This window comes from Ictalurus furcatus, chromosome 4, assembly GCF_023375685.1.
Source record: "Ictalurus furcatus strain D&B chromosome 4, Billie_1.0, whole genome shotgun sequence".
Taxonomy (NCBI): Eukaryota; Metazoa; Chordata; class Actinopteri; order Siluriformes; family Ictaluridae; genus Ictalurus; species Ictalurus furcatus.
The window spans coordinates 18,004,166-18,014,739 of NC_071258.1; the positions used below are offsets into that span (position 1 = coordinate 18,004,166).

At 39.0% G+C, this 10,574-nt stretch overlaps 1 protein-coding gene across 1 annotated transcript in view; it reads left to right on the forward strand.

Annotated features, from left to right (window-relative positions):
• Positions 1 to 10,269, forward strand: part of alpk3a (alpha-kinase 3a) — a 99,802-nt gene extending 89,533 nt beyond the window's left edge. The window contains exons 7-14 of the mRNA XM_053623889.1: positions 2,063 to 2,210; positions 2,471 to 2,598; positions 2,693 to 2,728; positions 2,815 to 3,086; positions 3,322 to 3,410; positions 8,237 to 8,454; positions 9,786 to 9,834; positions 9,927 to 10,269. Coding sequence (XP_053479864.1) covers positions 2,063 to 2,210; positions 2,471 to 2,598; positions 2,693 to 2,728; positions 2,815 to 3,086; positions 3,322 to 3,410; positions 8,237 to 8,454; positions 9,786 to 9,834; positions 9,927 to 10,269 — 1,283 coding nt within the window. The remainder of the gene's footprint in view (positions 1 to 2,062; positions 2,211 to 2,470; positions 2,599 to 2,692; positions 2,729 to 2,814; positions 3,087 to 3,321; positions 3,411 to 8,236; positions 8,455 to 9,785; positions 9,835 to 9,926) is intronic.
• Positions 10,270 to 10,574: the final 305 nt, after the last annotated feature.

The following is a 10,574-nucleotide window of genomic DNA, read 5'->3' on the forward strand; positions in this document are numbered from 1 at the left end:
GAGCCAAGGAATCTGGCAAGACAGTCTTATGACAATGGGCAAAAGTAATCAAAAGCTATTAGCATTTTTTGAAATTGCATTATCCAAAACAATGCAGGTACCTTCAAATCATGATGCCAATGACAGGTACTAACTTTCGTCTGAATACAGATTATGTATATATAGCCTCATGTCCATTTCGGCGTGATCACCATCAAATTCATCCCTCTGTTATTTGAGAATGGTTTGGTTTATCAAAAAGCTTTTGATAATTTTTGGCCAGTCTCATGATGTTCTGAGCTAATTTTGGTCAAAATCGGAGCAAAGATCAAGGAGGAGTTTAAAAAAAGTAGGTTTTCAAAGCATTTCAAAAAGGCGGACAGGAAATTTGGCCGACCATGGCATAAATGATATCCCTGTTCTCGGCATTACCCAAGGAATCTACCAATACCAATATCATGACAACAGGCAAAAGTAATTATCAGTTTTTTGTTTTATCTTTTGTTATATCTTCTGACTACAAGGTATGCCGGACACCTACCAAGTTTCATAATGATATGGTAATGCATTCGAAAAAAAGCATTTTACAACAAAATTCAAAATGGACAAAGCCCAAAATGGACGACATGGGAAAATTCGATATCGTTCGACCCAGTATGCCCCACCAAATCTAACGAGACCAATCTTGTGATTTTTTGGTCAAACTCTTGGGAAGTTATAAGCAAAAATAACCACTTTTTCATATTTCCTGGGTGGCGTTGTTCAGAAAATGTGGAGGTACCCTCAAGTCATGATGCCAATGAGAAGGTACTGAGTTTGTTGAATATGCTAACCCATTACAAGATATCATTCTGAGATATAACCTCATGATCGCCATCGAATATGTCTGTGCGTTATTTGAGAAAGGTTTGACAAATCAACTTGATTTCCATAAATTTTTGTCATGATTATCTGAAGATGATCTCTTTCATGCAAATTTTATTTTCATGCAAATTGGATGAACAGTCTAGAAGGAGTTTGAATAAGTAGGTTTTCAAAGCATTTCAAAATGGCAGACAGCAGTTTCGGCCAAAAATGGCATAATTAATATATTTGTTCTCTGCGTGACCCATGGAATCTATCAAGACCAGTCTCAAGACAATAGGCAAAAATAATTAAAAGCTATTAGCATTCATTAAAATTGCATTCAGATTTTTGGCCACATGGTGTTGTCCCTTCATGGTGGTGATGACACATACCAATTTTCGTAACAATACGCCAAGGTGTTCATAAAATACAGCATTTTACGTCAAATAAAAAATGGCTGACACCCAAAATGGCTAAGAACCTAAGAACATGACTTATAATTCTAACAGAATGTAACAGACCAGTTTCATGATTTTATAATACACTGTTCAGAATTTATAAGCAAAAAATTACTTTTTTTCATATCTCAAATATAAAGGTATCCACAGGTTGCAGGTGCCCTCAAGTCATGGTGTCTACGACAAATACTAAGTTTGGTCTGAATATGCTAAAACGTTACAGAGATATAGCCTCATGTCCATTTTGGTGTGCTTGTTGTCAAATTCGTTTGCATGTTATTTGAGAACAATTAGACTCAACTTGAATTCCAAAATTTTTTGTCTGCATGGTCTGATGATGATCTGATTCAATTTTAGTGAAAATTGGCCAAATGGTCTAGGAGAAGTTAGAAAAAGTAGGTTTTTCAAACAATTCAAAATGGTGAAAAATCTATTTGGGAGGAAATTGAAAGCATGAGCCAAAACTTTGCAGGTACCCTCAAGTCATGATGGCTATGACATATACTAAGTTTGATCTGAATATGTTAAAGTGTTATGGAGATATAGCCATGACCCCAAATAATAAGAAAGTTCTGTATACCTGCACAGCCTGTTCTGTGTTATTCCTTACTTATATAGCTCATGATTCTTAATGCTGACTAGATTATCATCTGACTGATCTTGCAAGTTGTGTCATGCTTAGAGTGGAATGAAGTTAGAATCTGAAGATTTATAGATGGAAGTTGAAACTCTAGAAAGTGTTGACCCAGTTCTTCACCCAGTTTTTCCTCTCCTTTCAGCTCCTCAGGTAATCCGCAAGATCAGAGGAGAACCATTCTCAGATGCCTTGGGCCACTTGAAGCTGTGGTGTCAATTCTTTAATGTGCTCAGTGACTCCATAATCAAGTGGTTCAAAGATGATGTAGAGATTGCAGAAATAAAAAGAAGGTAACTTTGTTTCCCTACCCCATCTGATCGCACATACTAGTATGTTCCCTGTGACTCAATTAGACTTTGCAGATTGCAGATAAGAGGAGATTGTTTACAGAATAATATTAATTTTAGATTCTACAGTTTAAATGCAATGCAATTGCAATGCAGATTGACAGCTTGTATGCTTATGAATCCCAAAAGAGATAAAGCTATTAGCACACAATGGGCCATAAAAGCAATCCTTTTTTAATAACATGAGAATATATCTTTCTCAGTGCAGGAGATGAGAGTCAAGTGGCACTGGCCATTGTTCAGGCATCCAGCAGAGACTGTGGAGTGTATGGCTGCACAATCAAGAATGAATATGGCAGTGACACAACTGACTACTTACTCAGCTCAGACAGTAAGTTTGCATTTGATATTTAATTTATCATTGAAATGACAATAAAATTGGAAAACCAAGTACAAATCTTCACTCTGTCCATACTCTTTGGCAGTACTGGCTGAGTTCTTCTTACGGGATGATTCAAAAGGTAGGGGCATCTTTAATAAGACATGCAGTGACAATTTAATGTTTTAGGAGTATTGCTCATCTACAGTTCTGTATTCTCCTTAGTAGGAGAAGAGATTGAGATGACACCCTTGCTGTTCACCAAAGGCCTGGTGGACCCTGGATACTGGGGTAATAAGTTCTTTGGTCGCATCATGATGGAGGAGCTGCAAATTGGGGAAGGATGTGCACACAAAAACAGCAGAGCCAAGGTCATCTATGGTCTGGATCCAGTCTTTGAGTCAGGAAGCACCTGCATTGTCAAAGTGAGAAACCAAATTGTGTATGGGACCAAAGAAGAAAACTGCTTGGCTGAGATAAATTTAGAGACCACCAAACAGGTGTGTGATTTCACAAAGAGTGAAGGGCACTTACATGACAATTACGTGAAGTACTCTCCTTATTCATTAAAAGTAATCATTCATTATTCATGAATTAATGCAGTTGTAACCACCTAAAGTTTCTTTTTTGTTTTTCTTCTTCTTCTTCTTTTTTTTTTTTTACTGTTAAATGTTCTAAAATTTGGACTAGTAAAGAAAGGTGTAAAAGGCTTTTTGTCCATTTCTGTTTTCTTAGGAATGTAAAATCCATAACACAGTCCGGGAATACTGCAAAATCTTTGCTGCTGAGGCAAGAGTAATCGATAAATTTGGTTTCGCATTAGAGTAAGTCTCTTTCTCTCTCTTTCTCTTTCTTCATTATTGAATCAATACAAAACATTTTAGATTTCCAAACATTACTTTTCTGACAAAAATGAAATCTTACAGAATTTTTTTTACATGTCAATATATTAAGTAACATATTACATAATACACCAATTTTCAGAGAAAAACATGAAGCATACACACATGGACATGTATACACACACACACACACACACACACACACACACACACATTCTGACCTGAAGAGATTCAGGCTTGAGCTGTACCTGGTACATGGGAGGCTGTGCTATCAGCCTCAACAAGAGCTGGACTTGGGAGGCCGCCTCATCAGCCTCAGGCGTGAGTAGGTCTTGCGCCGCTGCCTCAGGCTTGAGCAGGACATGGGAGGAAACATCCTTGGCCTGAGCCATGAACAGGTCGTTGGAGGCTGCACCGTTAGCCGCTGGCAAGAGCAGGATGTAGGAGGCCGTGCTGCCGGCCTCAGGCTTGAGCAGGTTGTGGGAGGCCGCTACATTGGCCACTGGCTGGAACTTTGCCGTAGAGGCCGCCCTGTTGGCATTTGACTGCACTTCATCTTTGTTTCCAGCCTTCCACTCCTCATAGTAGACAGTGAATGGCCAAATGGTTTTGGCAGACAAGCTGACCCTCCACCAAAAATTTTGTAGGTTGTAGGTTAAAGTCTGCCTCCCAAAGATCACTCTGCTAAGGCATGATCTCGGCATGAATTCAGCTATGCTTCCTAGGCCAAGGTTTCCTGTGGAAACCAGGAGCTCTGCCCACTGACCACTTTCAAGTAGTCTGTTTTAATACAATTCAATTCAGTTCTATTTGTATAGTGCTTTTAACAATGGACATTGTCCCAAAACAGCTTTACAGAAAAATATAAATTCAGCATATAGATTTTAAATGTATGAATTTATCCTTAATGAGCAAGCCAGAGGTGATGGTGGCAAGGAAAAACTCCCTGAGATGATATGAGGAAGAAACCTTGAGAGGAACCAGACTCAAAATGGAACCCATCCTCATTTGGGTGAAACCAGATGCAGTGCAATTATAAATAAATCCCTTCTATAATAATGCTAATACTATAGTGCTAATACTCCTTGGACAAATAGTGCAATTGTGTAAGCAAGAAATTCATTACAGTTTTTACATGAAATATGTTTTGTTGAACTTACCCACTGTTCACTCATGGAGAGTTGAGTTCTAAACTGTTTGTGGCAATTGCAGTCCTAAAGCTATCACAGCAATTATAGTCCTAAGTCGTCATAACATAACTGTTAATAAGATTGAGGTCCAAAGCCATCTTTATGGTTTTTAAGTGCTCAGCAATCTCAATGATCTTTAGGCTGCACCATGTGGGGACCTCCTCAGCAGCAGCAGGTGACTTGCAATTGATGAGAACTCCAACCAGAAGTAGGGCATCAGGATGGATCGCGCAGGTCCGGAGAGCAGAAGGGGTCAGGATTATTGGTATCTCAGGAGTAACATGTAGCTTGACAGAGATAGGGAGACAGGGGGAGAGATTATTAGGTATGTTTATTAGAGCTGCAAAAACTAATCGATAAATGATCGATTATGAAAATCATTCTCAACATATCTCATTATCATTAGTTAGTCTGACAATGGCACAGAGCATATTTACTCATTGTGTTACTTCTTTTCAGAAGAAAGTTGCGTCCCAAATGATGTACTATACACTATGCACTTACACTATGCACTCTACTGTCTAGTGCATGAATTTTAGAAGGGTAGTATCATCTCAAATGTTTTTTTACTAACCGGAAGTATAAGCCGTTTTCCAGTCGATGGCACATGACATCAAATGCACATAATGCTTCACCTCTAGCTTTAGCAGAGTACCCAGAGTCAACAAAAATTTATTTCTACAGTTTACTGTTTATGTAAGCATTACCGTTTATGGCCAATATGACTTCAATCACCATCAGACGGAGGCGTAAAAAAAAGTGTGAGACCCACTAAGGCATGGAAGCATTTCATATTAAATAAAGGGAGAGATCACAAACACATAATGCATAAATACTTATAATTATCTATAAATACTTATATATATGGTGCCCTCCAAAAAAAAAAATCACAAAAATACTCTGCTCTCTTGCATATCAAACAATTGCAAACAAAACACAGGTTTATCCAAGAAATATCTTTGTTAAATATAGGTGTGCAACAATTATTGGCCCCCTTTAATTCAATTAAATTTTACTTGTATAGTGCTTTTAACAATGGACATTGTCTCAAAGCAGCTTTACAGAAACATATAAACACAGGATACAGATTTTAAGAGTGTAAATTTATCCCTAATGAACAAGCTGGTTGCGACGGTGGCAAGGAAAAACTCCCTAACATGATATGAGGAAGAAACCTTGAGAGGAACCAGACTCAGAAGGGAACCTGTCATCATCTGGGTAACAACGGATAGTGTGAAAGTAAAGGGAAGTTCATTATGGTTTTTATATGAAGTCTGTTTTGTTGAACTAGTTCACTGTTCACTAGAGGAGAGTTTAGGGCAAAATTGTATGTGGCAATTGCAGTAACCATAGTCCCAGCAACCACAGCGAAAATGTACATTTGATATTGAGGTCCAAAACTCCAGTTTCCATGGTACTTGAAGCAGCACCATCCTCAGCAATCTCTAGGCTGCACTGCTTGGGGTTGTCCTCAGTGACAGAATGTAGCCTCCAGTTGATAAGAGCTCCATCCAGAGGTAGGGCATCAGGATGGATCAGGCAGGTCCAGAGAGCAGAAAATGTCAGGATCTCCATAATATCACGTGTGGCTCAACAGAAGGAGAGAGGGAGAGGGAGGTAAAGAGAGGGAGAGATTGTTAGGTATGCTTACTATCCCATAATGGATAAGACTGTGTACTTTGCATAAAAGAAAGTCTATTCATGGTAAGCTTGAGTAAACAAATATGTTTTCAGCTTGGACTTAAACACTTAGACTGTGTCTGAGTCCCGGACACTAATTGGAAGGCTGGTCCATAGCTGTGGGGCTTTGTAAAAGAAAGCTCTTCCCCCTGATGTAGCCTTCACTATTCGAGGTACCAACAAATATGATCATAAAAGACCAAAAGTTCCCTTTGGTACTGTGGTGCGAGACCATTCAGTGCTTTATTGGTCAATAGTAGTATTTTATAGTCAATGTGAAATTTTACTGGGAGCCAATGCAGTGTGGAGAAAATAGCGGTGATTTGGTCATATCTTCTGATTCTAGTAAGGACTCTTGCTGCTGCATTCTGAACTAACTGGAGCATGTTTATGCACCTACTGGAACAGCCAGACACTAGGGTATTACTATAATCCAACCTAGAGGTAACGAAAGCATGAACTAATTTTTCTGCATTGTGTAGTGACATTATATTTCTTATCTTAACAATATTTCTGAGATGAAAGAAGGCATTCCTAGTAATATTATCTACCTGAGCTTCAAATGAAAGACTGGAGTCAATAATCACACCTTCTGTCTAAGGGTTGAGGGGCAAATCGTTTATGGAAGGGGTGGGAGGCCTTATGCATACAGTGTATGTAGAAAATGTCCTAATCTTATGTTGGTCGTCAGGATGAGGTCCTCTGCAATGTAAACACCAACTAACTTGGTGCTCATCACCCTATCTACTGTGGAGCTGTTTATGCATGCATGAGTGATCATCACAGGACTTCCTTAAGTCAAAAATAATCTATTTTGTTTTGTCAGCATTCAATGATTGTTGTTTTTACACCTGACCATGAGCTGTTCTACCTCCTCTCTGTTTGATGTCTTGTCACTGTCAGTGATGAGGCCTACCACTGTGGTGTTGTGGTCTGAGCACACAGCACTAGGAGTGCCAGTGCTCAGAGTGAGAATGTTGGAGGTCCTGTTGTCAACCTGAACTGACTGTGCTCTCCCAGTGAGGAAGTCCAGGATCCAGTTAGAGAGGGAGGTGCTGAAACCTAGCAGGTCCCCCAGGCAGTGGCTGGGGGATGATAGTGTTGAATGCTGAACTGAATGTTGAATGCTGAAGTCTATGAGCAGTATTCTGATGTAAATATTCTTCTTGTTGAGTTGGGTTAGGGCCAAGAGAATAACATACATCTGTATAGTTTCTGAGAACTTGCCCAGGTATGTTGTTGGCTCCCGCAGCTTTGTATGGGTTGACTCTGGAGAGCATCTTTCTCTTGAGCACTGGGTACAAACAGAGTATGTTATAGTTCAAGGAAGGGGTGGATTTTCTTGCTGGCACAGTGTTCCATGTGTCAAACCATGCATAGTAGAAGTTAAGTGCATCTGCTCACATCAAACATCAGAATGGAGAAAAACTATGGCATGGATGTTTGTGGTAATCAGGCTGATTTGAGTACTGAGGCTGACGTTTTTTAACACGTCAAAAAGGGAGAGGATTGGTTACAATGGGCACAGTCTCACAGAAACTGGACAGCTGACAATAGATAGATAGATGGATAGATGTCACTGGTTGTTTTTGGCTTTTCGTACCATTTATAAACTTTATAATTGTTGTGCATGAAAATCCCAGCAAATCAACAGTTTCTGAAACACTCAAAACAGCCCCCCCGCCAAGCACCCCCCCCCCAAGTCAGTGAGTCAAGCAGATTACATTTTCCCCATTGTGTTGTTTGATGTGAAATTTACCTAAAGCTCTTGACCTCTATCAGCATGATTTTATACACTACATAAGTGATCAATTGGATAATTGCATGAATGTACTGGGGTACTGATGTTCTGATCACAGTGGCTAGTAAGTGTATGCTATATAGTTACAAGAGTTCAAAACAGTACTGATTTTATGTCTTTTTGTCCTGAAAAAACAGGGTGATTCCATTATATTTGATCTACCGGCCTGCCAACACCATCCCGTATGCGACAATGGAGGCAGATTTAAAAGGGGAGTTCTTGAAATATTGCACAATGGACAACTCTGGGAGACTGATCACTCAAACCACATCTGAAGTGGGGCATAAATGTTGTACATTTCAGCACTGGATCTACCATTGGACAAATGGCAATCTGCTCGTCACCCAGCTAGAAGGTTAAGTATCTCCTACAATTCATCCTATCATACATATGGAGATCAACCTTCCTGCAAAATATATAGTGTCCTCCACTAATATTGGTACCCTTGGAAAATATGAGCAAAGAAGGCTGTGATTTATTATTTTTTTAAATACTCTGCTCTCATGGATATCAAACAATTGCAAATAAAAGACAGGTTCATAAAAATATATATTTATTAAATATAGGTGTGCAACAATTATTGGCACCCTTTTAGTCAATACTTGTGTCTAAAAATTGTTGTCTTACCTCCCTTTGCCAAGATAACTGCTCTGAGTCTTCTCCAATAATGCCTGATGATGTTGGAGAATACATAGCAAGGGATCTGAGACCATTCCTCCATACAGAATCTCTCCAGATCCTTTAAATTTTGAGGTCCATGCTGGTGGACTCTCCTCTTCAGTTCACCCCACAGGTTTTCTATGGGTTTCAAGTAAGGGGACTGGGACATCCATGGCAGGACCTTGATTTTATGGTCAGTAAACCATTTTTGTGTTGATTTTGATGTATGTTTGGATTATTGTCCTGCTGGAAGAGCCAACTATGGCCCCTTTTTAAGCTTTCTGGCAGAGGCAGTCAGGTTTTAATTTAATATCTGTTGATATTTGATAGTGTCCATGATGCCATGTATCCTAACAAAATATCCAGGTCCTCTGGTAGAAAAACAGACTCAAAACATTAAAGATCCACCACCACTTTCAACTGCAGGCATGAGATACTTTTCCATATGGCTACCTCTCTGTGTGCGCCAAAACCACCTCTGGTGTTTATTGCCAAAAAGCTCTATTTTGGTTTCATCTGACCATAAAAATCCCATTTGAAGTTCCAGTAGTGTCTGGCAAACTGAAGATGCTTGAGTTGGTTTTTGGATGAGAGTAGAGGCTTTTTTCTTGAAACCCTTCCAAACAACTTGGTGATGTAGGTGAAACCTGTTTTGAACCTTTGTTGTGTCTGCAATTGTTTGATATCCATGAGAACAGAGTATTTTTGTGAATTTTTTTTTAACAAAATATCAAAAGGTTAAACAATAAGGACAATTTTTCACAGCCTTCTTTGCTCATATTTACCAGGGGTGCCAATATTAGTGGAGGACACTGTAGTTCCAACCCTAAAGACACCTTGCCCTACTATTCATATGAAAATCTTATTGACTGCATGTTATATGTTAGGCTAAAGGTGGAACTCCAAATTTTATTGGGTTGTACATCTCCTGGAGCACAGGCCTGGGGTCCTCACAGGTCTATAGCTAGATTGTTTGATCACAGTTTTAGAACTGCTAAACTAAAACATTATTTGGTCTGTTTACAGGTGTAGATACAAAGATCACAAATGTTAAGATTGCCACCAAGTCCAAAGGGTTTGTTATATATATTGTACTATATTATCATATTTTACATTATGTTATGGATGTTTTATTTTTATTTTCATTTAATTATTTGTATACTACAGCTATCAGAGTCTCACAGATGAAGGCTCCCCAAAGATACTGGAACAATTTGTCATCCAACATCAGTGCAACTACTACTGTGGGTTGCTGGGCCTGAGAGCCCTGACGACTATGGATTCTTTTCAGCAGTCAAAGGTAAAGACATCCAGGAGTCCAATGCTGGCTCGTAGGGTGGGTCTCACTGATTCATCCAGCCCACAGCTTCTGAAGAAAGGCTCAAGCAGCCCTCAAACAGCCAAGAATGTCAACTCTAGTCCCAAGGTAGACAAAAAGACTGACAAAGATGGTGAGAACAACACTGCTACCAATCATAAAAAATGGAGGTCCCCAAATCTGTCAGAATGAGGCAAATAAAATTTTATTCGCAAAAATGAAGAAGCCCTCAGGGCATTCTCTTTCAAATCTTTACTTTAATTTTTTTTTTCTCAATTACATTATGCTCTAAATTAGAATTTGTATGTCCAAAAACATATACTTTCTGAGTTCATCTGAAGCCTGGTAGCTTAAAAATAATGGTCTTTATTCATCAAAGTTGGTCAAATCCGATTGTAAAACAAGCATACAAAAAATTCCACTGACGGTTTCCTAATAATCAATTTTGTCTTTGGCGTGTCCGTACAATCAAACTCTTGTGTGGTCAGTGTCTGTAA